A 17,371-nucleotide genomic window follows, 5' to 3' on the forward strand; every position below is an offset into this window, starting at 1 on the left:
AACCGGGGGGTGAAGACAGGGTTGTGCGGGGCGCCTGGGTGGCTCAGTTATTAGGTGTCTGCCTTCGGCTCGGGTCATGATCCCAGGGTCCTGGGATCGAGCCCCACATCGGGCTCCCTGCTCCACAGGAGGCCTGCTTCTCCCTCTCCCACTCCCCCTGCTTGTGTTCCGCCTCTCGCTGTGTTGCTCTCTCTCTGTCAAATAAATAAATAAAATCTTTAAAAAAAAAAAAAAAAGACAGGGTTGTGCATTGTCCAGATATTCTCAGATGCTGAGATGCCCTGGTGGGCCCATTTCTTTCCCAGTGTCCCCTCAAGGGCTGCCTAGTGAGTTGCTGGCCCAATGGGGGAAAGGACCTAACGTTTAGGGACCTTTGCCAGGTGAACAAGAAATGCCTCATCATCTTGCCTTTATAAATGATGAAGAAGAGGTGCCCAGGGATTAATGAGAAACCTTTGACTTCTCTTTAAAAGTAAACACAATTTCCAAGTTTATTACAATGATTTACTGGAAATATATAAGAAATCTAAAAATACGCTAAATATAAATAAAAATTTTAAAGAATTCTACCAATAGTCACGTGACTTCTACTAAGCTACCAAATAATGATATGTACCTTCTAACGAGGTTCACTGCCCATCCTTCCTGGAGCGGGTATGAAGCAATGCACAAGAACTAGACTGGGGAAGGTCAGCAGATGCCACCGCGGCCAGAGCAGACACAAGGTCTCTAAGCGGTCTAGGGTCAGTTTCTCCTTTCATAAAAAGAGTCGTGTACTGCTCACAGGCGTTTGGGAGATTCAGGAGACCTGGGGAGAGCACGGCGAGCCCATGTTCCAGCCAAATCTCAACAGTCTTGCAAAAACAGTGCCAGCTCTTCTGTAGCTTTTCTTATAGGCATGTTCATTAGCAAAACACTCACAGTTAATAAGAACAAGATGTTGGAGCGCCTGGGTGGTTCAGTCTGTTAAGCCTCCGACTCTTGATTTCAGCTCAGGTCATGATCTCAGGGTCCTGGGATGAGCCCTGCGTGGGCTCCGTGCTCAGTGGGGAGTCTGCTTGAGATTCTTTCCCTCTGCCCCTCCCCCCAACTTGCACCTGAGTGCACCCTCTGTCTCAAAATAAATAAGAATGATGTTTAAAACAGTATTTATGGACTTCAAGGTTTTCAAAATAGAGATAAATATGTAACAATAACTATATATGAATAACTATATATGAATATATGACTTGATTTAAGATGAGATAATACCAGAATAGTTAGCAACCACTTCACAAATATTTGGGGGATACCTCTTAGCTCAGCTTCCTTCAAGCTATTTCTGTCATGTGAAACAGTTGTATTTACTGCTACACTGATGCTCCTTCCCTCTGTGTATATATTTTCCTTTCAATATTTGGATTAGTGGTGTATATACTTTTGAGCCTTTTCACAAATGATCATTAACATTGTTCTATGTTATTTTTTCACATATTCTTTTATTGGCTGCAAAGTATTCCATCATCTAAATGTGCCATAATTATTTAATTAGTCCCAACTTTCAAACCCTTAGGTCAGTTCTGATTTTTCATTGTCATAATTAACCTATGACATTCTTATATCAAAATGTTACAGGATTTCTTCTCCTTCACTGCCCACAGTTCTTGGTCATGCTGCTTAGAAGAATGAAGAGGTAGACCAGACAGACGAACAGTGGTGGGCAGCAAAGCAAAGCTTGTTAAGTGATAGTAAAGTTTATTGAGCGATAGTACAAAACTCCTGAAGAGGGAGGGGACCTGAGAGGGTTGCCGATTTGGCATTTAGACCTAGGTATTTTTGTTTTTGTTTAATGATTTTATTTATTTATTAGAGAGAGAGCACAAGTGCGAGCACAAGCAAGGGGAGCTGCAGAGGGAGAGGGAGAAGCGGGCTCCCTGCTGAGCAAGGAACCCAATTTGGGGCTCGAGACCAGGACCCTGGGATCATGACCTGAGCTGAAGGCAGATGCTTAACCGACTGAGCCACCCAGGCGCCCCAAGATCTAGGGGTTTTTATGGGCTCTTTGTTGTAGGCTGTTTTAATCTGATCAACCCTCTGTGTGCCTGTCATCTACCTATCATGTGGGAAAGGGTGGAGTGCTCCTTCCAGGGTGGTGTAAAATCCTTTTAAGGGTGGTTTCCTCTTGGGGGCGGGGTGCTTTTCCCTGCCTGCCTGTCTTTCAACTATCCTTCATGTTATAAGCATTTCTAATAAATTCCTGAGGATAAATTCTTAACAAGTAGAATGTTTGGGTCAAAGGGTAGGAATGAACTTAAGGTTTTTGATGAATATTGCCAAACCAATGCATGCCCTTCTCAGTGATTATTAAGGGCTTTTATTTTTCCTTGTCCTTACCAATACTAGGCTTTGTTGCTTAAAAAAAAAAAACCAAAAAGACAAAAACACAACTTTACCATTCTGAGAGACAGTAGGTGGTAGAGAATATCTAATATAATTTTCTATTTTAATAAGTATAGTATATGGAGCATAATTGCGTCTTGATGAGGCTAAGTAGTGATTCTGACTTCTGTGCTGTGCTCTGTAGGGGTGATCTGCTGACCTGTAGCATAAAAGTCATACTTCAAGAAAGCTTTGTGCCTCAGAACAAACCCTGTGTTTATGAGTTAGAAGTAAGGAGGCTTGGATTCCGGTTCTAACCAGTCATCTTTCCTTAGGCAAGTGTTATATTCTCAGTAATTTACTTTAAATACCTCAGAGGAGCCAGTGGGATGCTTATCTCTGTGCAAGTTAACTTGAGTCTGTGCCCTGAGGATCCTCCCTCTAGAGGCCATTATTGCAAGCACTTCAAATATTGCCTTCTAAATCAGTACCGGAGGGTTAATTAATTAGTCTAATGAATGTCGGAAATAATTTTTCACTGATGAAATGAGTAACGTGCAAGATATGAGACAAGTAAGATTGCAGATGTGTTTCTCTGCCTTTTTAAAAATTTATTTTATTTTATTTTATTTTATTTTGTTTTAATTCCAGGATAGTTAATGCACAGTGTTATATTAGTTTCAGGAATATGATATTGTGATTCGACAATTGTGTACATCTCTCTGCCTTTTTTTGAACAACATAAGAAATAAGCTCACTAACAACATTGCTGTTATATTAGTGCCCTGTCTAGAACTCTGTTTGTTCCGGAATCCTCCAGTTGCCCAAGGATTTCGTTGCTTGATCTGGCTAGAAGAGTAGCTGATTACATCATTGTAATAGAGGGGCACGTGCCCCAGAGGGAAACTTTCCTGTGAAGGTTCCTGCAGTGTGTCCAAGTGCACGGCGAGGAGGGGACTCCATTGAGCTTCCAGAAATGTAGTTTGGACTCTTGTGGTGCCTGCTTGCTGGTCTTTCTTGTGGCAGAATTCAACCTGAGACTTGCTTTCATTGTAACATACTTCCAGTGGTGTGGTCGTAGCGAGAGACAACCCACCACTTCTAACTTAACCTCTTGGAAACTTTTTGCTCTGCTATATGAGTTGCAAGAGGTGGACTAAATTATTTCTGACTTCCCAATTAGTTCTAAAAGTCCTAGATCATGTGATATAAAGAACATAGCATTAGATTCAGATTGCCTGGCATCTTTATTCAATAGAAAAGAAATATTTATCATATTTAATGTTAATTTCAATGATGTCTAATAGAAAGGGAATAAAAAGGGAATTTGAAGTATAGAGCGATTAAATAGCAAAGTTCTGCCTCTCTCCAGAATTCGTGCTCTTTCTACTGATGGCCCTGTGTATCATATAGATACAGTAACAGATAATTCTGCTAGGGACTAAATTGTGTCCCCCTAAGATGCCTATGTCAAAGCACTAACCCCCAGGGTGACTATATTTGGAGATAGGGGCTTTGAATAGGTCATTAAGGTCAAATGAGGTCATAGAGGTGGAGCCCTAATCCAATATGACCAGTGTCCTTAATAAGAAGAGACGGACACCAGGGATGCACACGCACAGAGGAAAAGCCATGTGAGAGGCTTCATTAAGAAGGTGGCCATCTGCCAGCCCAGGAGAGAGGCCTCCCAGACACCAAACCTGTCGACAGCTTGATCTTGAACTTCCAGCTTCCAGAACTGTGAATAAATAAATTTTGTTGTTTCAGCCCTTAGTCTTTTGTTATGGCAGCCCTAGGGACTAAAATGCCCCTCACCTCTGTGGAGATGGGGTAGAAAGATGTTTAAGAGGACAATTTTGGTGAGGCTCCTGCTCAGGAAAATCAAAAGTGGCAGGTTAACAGATTTGCTGAAAGGAATCAGCTACCACAATTTTGAGACTTTGGGGTTTTGTAACTTACATATTCTATAGTGATCAGCACAAAACCTATATGAACAGCAACCCTTTAAAAGGACCTACCTTCTGTTGGGCAGGGTGCTAGGTAAGATGGTATAAAAAGCCTCCCCGGCCCTGAGAGTTCAGTTATCTTTCGGATATCAGGGAAGGGGAGAAGGGCCTCAGGAGACGACAGGACACAGGGAGGCAGCTCTACAAGGAGAGGAACGCTGGCTGAAGTCCAGGCCTGCAAGCAAGGAGAAAGGAGTGAGGAGCCATGAGGTGGTCGGGCAGTTCAAAGCCTGTGGGGGAGGGGTTCCAGAACAACACCAAGAAGGGCCTGGGGGGCGCCTGGGTGGCTCAGTTGGTTAAGCGTCTGCCTTCGGCTCGGGTCATGATCCCGGGGTCTTGGGATTGAGCCCTGCGTTGGGCTCCCTGCTCAGCGGGAAGCCTGCTTCTCCCTCTCTCTCTCCCTGCTACTCTGCCTGCTCGTGCTTTCTCTGTCAAATAAATAAATAAATAATCTTAAAAAAAAAAAAAAAGGGCCTAGGGACAGGGGCGAAGAGCTGTAGGTAACAGGGCAGTGGCCCAAAAAGGCATACCCAGGACCTGTGAGGACCCCAGGGAGCGATGGGTGGGTGGGGACGGGGGAGAGGAAACTGTAAACAAGGGGAGGGCCCACAGCAAGTTTCACTTGCTTAACAATGTTGCCTTGGGCTGAGCTTTCCTGACCATAATTGTAACCTTACAAGGTGATGCTAGCGAGAATGGAAGCCAACCAGTTTCTCTGCACTGTCCCCTTCTCCATTTCTTCCCCCGTAGCCCTCATCTAAGTGTGGAAAGAATCTGGTTTGCTTGTCAAATTGGTGGAGGCTTTGTTATCTCAATTAACTACCCAGTTCCATGACAGGTTGAAGAGCGTGAGATAAATTGGATAAGCTTCAGGGGGCTCCTCAGCCAGGCCAGGAGTTGACACTGCCATGAAATCAACATAGAACTTACATGCAGTCCATAACCATGGAAATGAGGTTTGCTCCTGATAAACCAACAGGCTCATAGAAGTCAAACAGACTAGCGGCAGATCCATGACCAAGAAGTGTCCTGTGTAATGACACTTACATGCATCAGACAAAGCATAATGGTGCTTTCCCTGATGCTGGCCATGTAACTGTCTTTCTCTGTGAGGGAAGTATCCACGCATTGTGTCTGCCCTGTAGACAGGAAGGAAGGCAGAGAGTGGAGCGAGTTAGAGAATGCCTATTCTCAGAGACCCTCAAGAGACAGATAGCCATTTGGGTCTGCGTGATTTTAACATCAAGTGACTTGATAGATGTTTAAGATTCCTTCCAGCACTTTGGTTTTGTGACCCTAATCTCTGAGAAGAATGTTCACTGATGCACAGACCTCACTTCTAATGTGATGTGACACCAGATTGCAAAGTTACATATGATGTTGGACGCATAGCCTTATGTGCCTACTGCAGTGATCTTTCAAAATCCCAGGCCAAACTGTAGCTGTTGGTATTGGAATCAGTTTTAATTCCTATCCCCTTCTATTCAATCACAGGTGATCTTTAGATGGTGGAAGATCTCTCTGAGGAGTGAGTATCGATCAACAAAACCTGGAGAAGCCAAAGAGTCTCATGAAGAGTTCCTAGGGAACTCCCATCTTCAAGGTAAGGAAGGGAGCATGTTATGTACTTACTGCTCAGTTCCCTTTAATTAGTGATAGATTTTGTCACAGAAATATCCAGCATATCATCATTTGAAATATTGATATGTTATTATGTACTTCAAGACAGAAAATTGTTAAACATATCCCAAAATTTCTCTTGGGAAAGATCTCCAAGTGTTTAAGATTCCAGGCTGATGCGTTGATTCCATTAATAATCTTAAATTGCATAAATTTAATTTTTTCTTATAACATTTAATTAAAATGGCTTTCCTTTAGTTAAAAATAAATTAAAAGGTTATTTGAAAACATAATCAAATTCTCAAATCCATGAACTCTCATGCATTTGGGCAAAATTGCTACCTTTTCTTTTTCTATTTTTTTATAGATTTTATTTATTCATTTGTCAGAGAGAGAGAAAGAGAGAGCGCAAGCAAGGGGAGTGGCAGGCAGAGGGAGGAGAAGCAGGGTCCCCGCTGAGCAAGGAGCCTGACCTGGGACTCGATCCCAGGACCCTGGGATCATGACCTGAGCCGAAGGCAGATGTTCAACCGACTGAGCCACCCAGGCACCCCCATTTCTTTTTAATATCAAGGTTTGCTCAGAAGTAGCCTTAATCAGGTAGTACATGAGCTAAATACAAACTGCCCTCCAGTTTCCCTTGTGCTTTTTGCTTTCACAATATCAAAATTTCAAATAAAAAGCAGGGGTGCCTGGATGGCTCAGTCGGTGAAGCAGCTGCCATGGGGGGAGGGGCCCACTTCTCCCTCTGCCTGCCTCTCCCCCTGCTTGTCCTCTCTGTCTCTCTCTCTCTGACAAATAAATAAATAAAATCTTTAAAAATAAAAAATAAGTGATGCCTGGGTGGCTCAGTTGTTAAGCGTCTGCCTTCGGCTCAGGTCATGATCCCAGGTTCCTGGCATAGAGCCCCACATCGGACTCCCTGCTCAGTGGGAAGCATGCTTCTCCCTCTCCCACTCCCCCTGCTTGTGTTCCCTCTCTCGCTGTGTCTGTCTCTGTCAAATAAATAAATAAAATCTTTAAAAAATAAATATATAAATAAAATTTAAAAAGAATAAAAAGCAAACAGTGGTTTTTAACAAACTCCCATGTACCTATCACCTGGCTTCAATGAGACTCAAGATGTGGCCAAAATCTCTACACCAAGCCACTGTTCCCACTGGATTAGTTGGAAGCAAATCTTAGTTGTTACATCATTTCATGCTAAACTACTTCAGTATGTGTCCCTTAAAAGGATGCCCTTTAACTAAACTCCTTAATAATTATTTACTTTGAGTATAAAAATTGAAAACTAGAAGCTATGCTAGAGATTTTTATTTTATTAGGAGTTAGTATCAAATACTTTTATATATGCTTTCTCATTTTATTGTTACAATATCCTTGTGAAATAACTGGTATTATCCCCATTTCACAAGTGAGGTTCAGGATGGATGTGACTTTCCAGGGTTCCATAGCTAATTACGGACATTGCCAGGACTAAGCACCGAGAGTGGAAAAATCAAGTACATTAATCTTATTCTCAAAGACACATTCTGGGTGGATCTTTGATAATCAACACTCTTAAAAGACATTCTATTTTTTAAATTATAGCATGTAATAGTTTTTTTTAAGACAGAGAGTAGGTTTGGTTTGGTTGTGCTTCCTTAACCAGTTGAAAGTCTGGATTGATTGCCTTCAATTCCTGATATTACATACATCTTATTTTGTTAACCTCTTTATAGCAAGTACTTATAAAATGCATTAGTGGTTTAAAAACAACCATGTTAGGGAAAGACTATCCACTTTTCATTGAATAAAAATCAGTCCAGGCACTCCTTACTTATTTAATTGTAAAATAGACATGTTTCTGCACAGTTATGAAGTAAACTGCTGTAGGGGAGCCTGGTTGGCTCAGTCAGTGGAGTGGGTGACTCTTGATCTTGGGGTGACTCTATATCATGTTGGGTATAGAGATTACTTACAAATAAAATCTTAAAAATAAAGTAAACTGCTATATAACACATTTCATTTTCATGTCAGGATCCATTTTACTTTCTTTTTTTTTTTTTAAAGATTTTATTTATTTATTTGAGAGAGAGAGAGAGAGAATGAGAGATAGAGAGCATGAGAGGGAAGAGGGTCAGAGGGAGAAGCAGACTCCCCGCCGAGCAGGGAGCCCGATGTGGGACTCGATCCTGGGACTCCAGGATCATGACCTGAGCCGAAGGCAGTCGCTTAACCAACTGAGCCACCCAGGCGCCCCTCCATTTTACTTTCTAAACATTGTAGTAACTACCACAAAGCTTATGTCTAAGTGATAAATATTCATTGACAGACCATGTGATTTTCTAATTGATTTCCACAAAACCTGGCAAGGAACATTGGCCTTGCTTGTGTTCTGAGTACAGTTTCTTGCTTGCCCCAGACACCTCCCACACTCCTGCCCCCTGCTAGGATATAGGGGTGAGGGTGGGGTAACAGTGGCTTGGGGATAACACTTGTGGGAGTCCTGATCCTGAGAAAATAGGCAATAAAGTGGGACTTTTAAAATTGCAGTTTGAGGGGCGCCTGGGTGGCTCAGTCATTTAAGCGTCTACCTTCCATTCAGGTCATAATCTCGGAGTCCTGGGATCGAGCCCCACGTGGGCTCTCTGCTCAGCAGGGAGTCTGCTTCTCCCTCTCCCCCTGTGCTCTCTTTCACTCTTGCTCTCTCTCAAGTAAACAAATAAAATCTTTAAAAAATAAAATAAAATAAAATAAAACAAAATAGCAGTGTGAGAACTGCAGTCTCAGGACTGGCTGGTGGCCTCTAGCCAGGAGTAGCACTGATATACTGAATTAAATCACCTGGCAAGTTCAAAGTCTCCTGTGTTTCACTTTTTAGATTTCCTACAGCATCCAGGTCTCTGGCAGAGGAGAAAACTCCAGACAATGATATTGTTTGGTCCCCTTCTCCTCCTTGGTCCTTAAGGGATCCCTCAGAAGGCGTCTCTACAGCAGAACAGGTGTGCCCTGGGCCGAGAGAGGGGCTCAGGGGCCAGTGGCCAGGATTTGAATCCCTGCTGCCTCTACCCAGCTGTGTGACCACAGGCTGACCCTAACTCCCTCTATGAGCCCACTTTCTCCTCATACCTGGGGAAAAAAAATGGTTATTCCACATGGTCGCTTGGGCATTCAGTGCCCTGACACATGAACAGTATTTAGAGCCGCACATAATACATAATCAACTCGTAATCACTATCTGCTGTTGTTAAGTATTGATATTTGACTGGGTTTGATTTTTTTCCATTCCTCCTTATCATATTCCCAAGATCCCCCCAAAGTTTTTCTCATCTGAAGGTCCTCTCCTACTCATATGGTGCACACTGGTGGTAGGTCTCTAGAATCTGGGTCACCCTTGGTGGCGGTCCTGGCAGAGGACCAGAACCGTGTTACTCTTGTTTCCTTGACCTCTCAGCAGCACTGAAGTTGGAGGGGACATTTTCTTCCCCTGGCTTCTGGGAGCTCCGAGCTCTTGGTTCTCCTCCTGCCTCACTGGCTCCTTCTGGGCCTCCTTGATGGCTCCTCCTCTTCTCTCTAAATCTAAACACTGGGGGCCAGGGCTTATCTCTAGTGCCTGTTCTCTTGTCTGTCTGTGCTTGACTCCTGGGGGATTGGATCCGGGCTCCGGCTTTAAATGCCACCATATACTGCAGTCCCAGATTGATATCTTCAGCTGGCCCATCTCCCCAGAAACCCCACACTCAGATATTTATCTGGCTGCTCCCTTGACATCTCCACTTGAGTTATTTCTAATAGGCTCTCAAATGTAGCATATCCCAAAATAGCTCCCGATCTTCCCTCCTGCAAAAAAAAAAAAAAAAAAAAAAAAAAGGCCTAAATCCCACGGATAGCCTTGCTCCCTTTCTTTCTCGCACACACTAGATATAATCCATCAACAAAACCAGAATCTGAACGGTGGTTCACAGCCTCCAAGATGGTTCCTAAAGATGCCCACCTCCCAACATTCATGCTCTTGTGAAATCCCCTCCCGCACTGTACCCGGTCAGTGTGTGTGACCAGTGCAATCTGGCAGGAGTGATGGTGTGTTACTTTTGAGATAAGGTTACAAGTGACACTATGACGTCTGACTTTTCTCCTTTCCCCATTTCTCTCATCACTTGCTCTGGGGGAAGCCACTGCTGTGCCTTGAGGCAGTCCTGTGGAATGGCCCATGTGATGAGGAACTGAGGCCTTCCGTCAGCCGCCATATGCATGAGCTTTCTTGAATGTGGACCCTAGAGGCACTGTCAAGGCCTCAGATGATGCAGACCCACATAACGTCTTGACTGAACCTCAGGAGAGACAGACTCTGAGCCAGAACCACCCACTCCCACATTCCTGAACCTCAGAAACTGTGTGAGACAATAAATGTTTGTTGTTTTAAGCTAGTAAATTTGGGGATTATTTGTTATGCAACAGTAGATAACTAATACAGAACGCTTCTCACCAATTCCAACTCTGGTCCAACCAACAACAACCTCTCACCAGATTATTGAATTAGCCTTCTAACTGGTCTCACTTTTTCTGCCCTTGCCCCACAATAGTGTGTTCTCATCACAGTAGCCAGAATCAGCCCTTCAAGACATATATCAGGTCACATTGTCTGCTTTAAGCCCTTCAGTGGCTTCCTATCTCATGTAGAGTAAAAATCCAAGTCTTGTAGTGATCTTCAGCCACTTTCCCCTCTTGCCTACTCTAATTCAGGCAGACTGGCCTCCCTGGTGTTTCTTGAACAAAGCAAGCATGTTCCCACCTCAGGGCCTTTGCACTTGCTATTCCCTTTGTTAAGAATGCATTTTCCCAGATGTCCCCATGATTTGCTCTTCATTCAGGTCTCTGCCAAAACTGCCTTATTAGAGAGTGTTTCTCTAACCACCATATAAAAAAATCACCCCCTCCTTCCTTACTGGGGAAGACTGGATCTCCCATAACGTTTTTCATCACATGAAATAGTCTATGTTATTTGTTCACTTATTGTCTGTCTCCATCACTAGGATGTAAGCTCCATTATGGTAACGACTTTGCTTTGCTTACCAATGGGTCTTTGGCACCCACCTAGAGCAATGCCTGGTACATAGCTCTGTAAATGGTTTTATGAATTATTTGAGAGAACTCTTAGGGAGTGGGACAAGGTAAATTCTAAAACAGATCCTTCTAAATTATAAGTCTGGTCCTAACAGAGTTCAGGTTTCTGATCAATGGTTTATTCCAGAGGCGGAAAATACCTTACACCAAGTCTGGTCACACTACCAGACTGATACTTTGAAGACGGTTTTTCAAACACAGGGACCACATCTTATTAATCCTTCCATTTTCAAGATCAGGTACCTGGTAGGCACTTAGTATGTTTGTTAAAATGAATGAAAATACATTTTCTGATGCAGGAATATTGTTTAAAATAACAAAATCACTGTGCTCAAATTATATTTTCATGGCTCTATATTCATATAAGAGCACAGGGAGTAAATTCTAGAACTTCCTAGTATTTTAATACTTAGGGTAGTTATAAGCAGCTCTGGAGGAATACATCATATAAATCTGCACGAGTGTGCTAAGTCTGCCATAACAGAATACTACAGACTGGATGACTGAAACACCAGGAATGTACCTTCTCACAGCACTGGAGGCTAGTTCAGGTTCAAGGTGCTGACAAGGTTGGTTTCTTTTGAGGCCTCTCCCCTTGGCTTGCAGATGGCCACCGCACTGTGTCCTCATAGGACCTGTCCTCTGGTGTCTCTCCAGGTGTCCAAAGTTCCTCTTCTTCTAAGAATACCAGTCAGAGGGCACCTGGGTGGCTCGGTTGGGCAGCTGCCTTCGGCTCAGGTCATGATCCTGGAGTCCCGGGATTGAGTCCCACATCAGGCTCCCTGTTCAGCAGGGAGTCTTCCCCCTCTAATGTTCTCTCTCTCTCTCATTCTCTCTCAAATAAATAAATAAAATCTTAAAAAAAAAATACCAGTCAGAATGGATTAGCGCCCACCCATATGACCAATTTAACTTAATCACTCCTTTAAAGGTCCTTTCTCCATGGGGGGGGCCTGGCTGGCTCTGTTGGTAGAGCATGTGACTCTTGATCTCAGGTTCATGAGTTCAAGCCCCACGATAAAGGTCCTTTCTCCCAGTGCAGTCACACTCAGAGATTCTGGGGTTTAGGACTTCAGCATGTGGATTTGGGGGAGGTTGGGAGGACATAGTTCAGCCCATAGCAAAACACAAACTTTCCATGTAGGGGAATTCCCATAATCTTAGAAACAGAGTGTATCATTACTACATTAGTAATTAATGATTGTAGTGGTTTCCTAATTCTCCCGTAACAAACTACCACAAATATAGTGGCTTAAATAATAACAATTTATTGTCTTATATTTCTTTTTTTTTTCTGTTGTCACGAATAAATAGGTAATTTTATTATTTATAGGAATTGTAAAGCTGCATAGATCAGTGCCTTGCCTATTGTCTTATATTTCTGGAGTTCAGAAGTCTCATCTGGCTAAATTCAAGATGTGAGTAGGACTGCCTTCGTTCTGGATGCTCTAGGGGAGACTCTGTTTCCTTGCCCCTTCCAGCTTCTTGAGGTGCCTGCATCCCTTGGCTTCTGGCCTCTTCCTCCATCTTCCAAACCTATGATGATGGCATGTCCAACCTTTCTTGCTCTGATACAGTTTATGTGGTCACATCTTCTCTGACTGCCCCTCTTGCATCCTCCTTTCCTTCTCAAGGACCCTTGTGATTACATTGGGCCCACCCAGTTAATCTGATCATCTCCCTATTTCAAGATCTTTAATCACACCTGCAAAGGCCCTTTTGCTATGTAAGGTCACATACTCTGGAGATTAGATATAGGGCATCTTTGGCAGGGGCATTATCTTGCCTACCACAGCGATAGGTGTCAAAATAAAAAACATGGCTGAATTTACCCCCCCAGATTTGCTTTTTTTTTTTTTTCAAGTAATCTCTATTCCCAACATGGGGCTGAAAGTCACGACCCGGAGATCAAGAGTCAGGCACTCCACTGACTGAACCAGCCAGGTGCCTGTAGATTTGTATTTTTAAAAGACAAAATTCATATGTTTATTTAAAAAGCCATTCATACTTACATACATGGGAAACTATTAGCAGGCAATTGAGTGTTGCTTAATACAGATTATTTCTATTCAAATCTTGACTTCAAATGCACTACGTATGTGACCTTGGGCAAATGATTTAGTCTTTTTTTTTTAAGTAATCTCTACACCCAGTGTGGGGCTTGAACTGACAACCTCGAGATTAAAAGCCGCATGCTCCACTGACTGAGCCAACCAGGAGGTCCTAATTTTGTCTCTTTGGATATGTTTCCTCAACTGTTGATAACGGGAATAATAACAGCATTTAGCTCATAGGGTCCTTATGAGGAGTAATTGAATGAAGTGCTTAGAATTTGCCTAACACCTATAAACTAGCTAATATAGTTTTAAAATTATTTATTTATTTATTTATTTATTTATTTTAAAGATTTCATTTATTTATTTGACAGAGACAGAGATAGCGAGAGCAGGAATACAAGCAGCGGGAGTGGGAGAGGGAGAGCAGGCTTCCCGCCGAGTAGGGAGCCCGATGTGGGACTCGATCCAAGGACCCTGGGATCACGACCTGAGCCGAAGGCAGACGCTTAACGACTGAGCCACCCAGGCGCCCTAGTTTTTAAAATTTTTAAAGTGAAAATTCCTTCTCTCTTCTTCCAACCTCTACTCCCCAGAGATAACCACTATAAATAGTTTCCTTTGCATTTGAATTCTTTCTGTTTGGGACTGTGCATGTTTGTTTACAAAAATAGAATCTTTAATTCTTTAATTTGTTTTTGCACTTACTATATTGTGAACATTTTTTCTGTTAGCATACATAAAGAAGTACCTCGTCCTTTTCCAAGACTGTGGTGTTTTCATGGTAGAAATATACAATCCTCCATTGATGGGCATTTTCAGAAGGCTTTGGGCACATTCTGGGGCATATTTATCTTTGCACACTTATGTGAGAATATTAGTAACATAGATTCCTAGTCATGGAATTACTAGGACCAAGGAAATGTACATTATAAATTTTTGATAGAGTATTTTAAATATCTTACTTTATTATTGAATCTGTAGTTCAAGGCTCACTTGACCAGCAATGGTATTTCTGTTAGCTAGCTTGAGTAGCCCTGCCATGGGATGGATGCAGTGCCAATGCCATCTATAACTTATTTGACCTTTATGATTATGCTATTTTGAAAGAATTTTAAATCAGGCAATTTACATTATTTCAACGTTTCTTCATAAATGAGACTTCATTAATATTTTGATGTAACCATATTTTAATTTTGAGTAATCCAAAATTTACATAAAATGCCAGTTACTTCAATGTCCTCACAAACCGCCCTCCAAAAAACTGCTGAATTAATTATATTCCATCCGACAGGATATGGTTTTCTTGCAACTTTGCCATCACTAATTAGATATTACTATTCTTTTTCATCTTTTCCACTCAGATGGTGAAAATAGTGTCATATTTAATTAGCATTTTCCTGATAACTAGTAAGTTGAGCATCCTGTCATGTTTAATTACCATTTATATCCTTTCTGTAATTTGCCTGTTTGTATTCTTTGTCCACTTGTCTAGGAAGTTTAATTTTTTTTTTTTTCCTCTGAGACCTTTAAAAATCTGAAGAAACATCTATGGATTTTTTCCCCTAAATTAAAGAAATAGGAATTACCAGAAAATTAGTTATTGGAAATATTTGTTAAAATTGACTTTAAAGCAAAATTATGCCTATATAAACTCAGTTGAAAGTGCTGATTCATAAGTTGAGGTTGAGTCCAACCTAAAAATAAGTTGTTTTCCAACTTAAGTCCACTTTAAAGTTGATTGCTTTGATCTTTGAATGAGTTATAAGTGGTGGCTAAGGATTTAGGCCAATCCACAAAAATCCCCATGATAAAACCAAATGCCTTCAACAACCATATCTTCTGAGCCAAATGACAAAGGTTTTTTTTATTTCTGCTACTGCTTGTAAAAGGAAGCATGGGTGATATAATTTAGATGTCAAAGAATTGAAATTTTCTTAGACACTTAGATGATTTATGAGGAAAACGGGACTGCATGTTTGAAATGGGGGACTATAAGGGAAAATTGATAATACCAATCAATACTAATAATCCTGAAATACTGGCCTGAGTTCTAGATCCTAGGGATATTGGTACGTGAGAAATAAGAGAGTGGGAAACAACTGGGGCGCCTGGGTGGCTCAGTCGTTAAGCATCTGCCTTTGGCTCAGGTCATGATCCCAGGATCCTGGGATTGAGCCCTGCAAAGCCGGGAGCCTGCTTCTCCCTCTCCCACTCCCCCTGCTTGTGTTCCCTCTCTCGCTGTGTCTCTCTCTGTCAAATAAATAAATAAAATCTTAAAAAAAAAAAAAGAGAGTGGGAAACAACTGGCTTTTCCTTGTTCCCAAATCTGCATCAGCCCCATGCCATGGATCCATGATCCATTTTCTCTGGGTCCCTTCTTCACTTAGCCTGTATCTCAGCCTTTGACCTACAACTTTATTTTCTTAGGCCTGCCCACCACCTCTTAGTCTACTTCCCTCCTTCTCTCTGTCCTCTTGAATCAGCTGCTCCTTGACTTCAGCCTGGATTTCTAGTTTCTGCCCATCTGTGGTAGGGACCTGTGGGTGAAGGAAGGGTGGGAGAGTGTTGGAGACAGCACTTCAAGGAAGTGTGGGAGCCTGGCTCTGGGCTACAGAGCAGGGAAGGCAGATCTCAGCAAGACTCTTCTTGTATTTTATCATTTGTTTATTAACTAATTTTCTGAGATTAAAAAAATTAATACACACACACAGTAAATACAAAAATTAAGTCAGTTTAAAGAGGTTTTAGAATAAAAGTAAGTCTGCCTCTGGCCCCATGTTCCCAGTTCCTGTGACAACCATCATGAACAGTTTTCTTGTATATCCTTCCAGAAATGGTCTATGCATTTATACAAAATATGTTAACAAACAAAAAAGAATCTTATACATCGTGTCCTATACCTTGCTCTTTAAAAGCTTCAAAATTTGGGGCGCCTGGGTGGCTCAGATGATTAAGCGTCTGCCTTTGGCTCAGGCCATGATCCCAGGGTCCTGGGATTGAGACCCACATTGGGTTCCCTGCTCAGCGGGGAGCCTGCGTCTCCCTCTCCCTCTGCCTGCCGCTCCCCCTGCTTGTGCTCTCTCTCTGTGCCAAATAAATAAAATAAGACAAAATAAAATAAGATAAATTAAATAAATATAAAAGCTTTAAAATTCAGAAATATCTTAAACCTACAAAAAAGAAGATAATATTATACCCAATACTAACAAAAGATGTTAACAGTGGTCACTTTTACTTCATTTTATCCAAATTATCAAATACTTTGCTCAGAATATGCTCTTCTTTTGATGGCTGTAGTGTCTGTAATGCTCTCCTCTTTTTCCTTCCTTGATAATGGTAATTTGTGCTTTCTCCCTTTTTTTTGTGACCCCTTGCTAGGGGTTGATTCATCTTATTATTTTTTCATAGACCTTTTAGCTCTGTTAATTTTCTCTATTTTTATTTACTTATTGTTATTATTGATTTCGGTTCTTTTTAAAAAAATATTTTTATTAACATATAATGTATTATTTGTTTCAGGGATACGGGTCTGTGATTCATCAGTCTTACACAATTCACAGCGCTCACCATAGTACGTACCCTCCTCAATGTCCATCCCCCAGCCACCCCATCCCTCCCACCCCCCACCACTCCGGCAACCCTCAGTTTGTTTCCTGAGATTAAGAGTCTCTTATGGTTTGTCTCCTTCTCTGGTTTCGTCTTGTTTCATTTTTCCCTCCCTTCCCCCATGATCCTTTGTCTTGTTTCTCAAATTCCTCATATCAGTGAGATAATATGATACTTGTCTTTCTCTGATTGACTTATTTCACTTATCATAATACCCTCTAATTCTATCCATGTTGTTGCAGATGGCAAGATTTCGTGTTTTTTTGATGGCTGCATAATATTCCATTGTGTATATATACCACCTCTTCTTTATCCATTCATTTGTTGATGGACATCTTGGCTCTTTCCATAGTTTGGCTATTGTGGACATTGCTGCTATAAACATGGGGGTGCATGTACCCCTTCGGATCACTACATTTGTATCTTTGGGGTAAACACCCAGTAGGGCAATTGCTGGGTTGTAGGGTAGCTCTATTTTCAACTTTCTGAGGAGCTACCATACTGTTTTCCAGAGTGGCTGCAGCAGCTTGCATTCCCACCAACAGTGTAGGAGGGTTCCCCTTTCTCCGCATCCCCGCCAACATCTGTCGTTTCCTGACTTGTTCATTTTAGCCATTC

General features: G+C 41.9%; 1 protein-coding gene across 1 annotated transcript in view; it reads left to right on the forward strand.

Annotated features, from left to right (window-relative positions):
• FBXO36 (F-box protein 36) overlaps positions 1 to 17,371 on the forward strand; it is an 85,552-nt gene that overhangs the window by 48,697 nt on the left and 19,484 nt on the right. The window contains exon 2 of the mRNA XM_027589318.2: positions 5,859 to 5,967. Coding sequence (XP_027445119.1) covers positions 5,859 to 5,967 — 109 coding nt within the window. The remainder of the gene's footprint in view (positions 1 to 5,858; positions 5,968 to 17,371) is intronic.

The sequence above is a fragment of the Zalophus californianus genome, chromosome 3 (genome assembly GCF_009762305.2).
Source record: "Zalophus californianus isolate mZalCal1 chromosome 3, mZalCal1.pri.v2, whole genome shotgun sequence".
Classification (NCBI taxonomy): Eukaryota; Metazoa; Chordata; class Mammalia; order Carnivora; family Otariidae; genus Zalophus; species Zalophus californianus.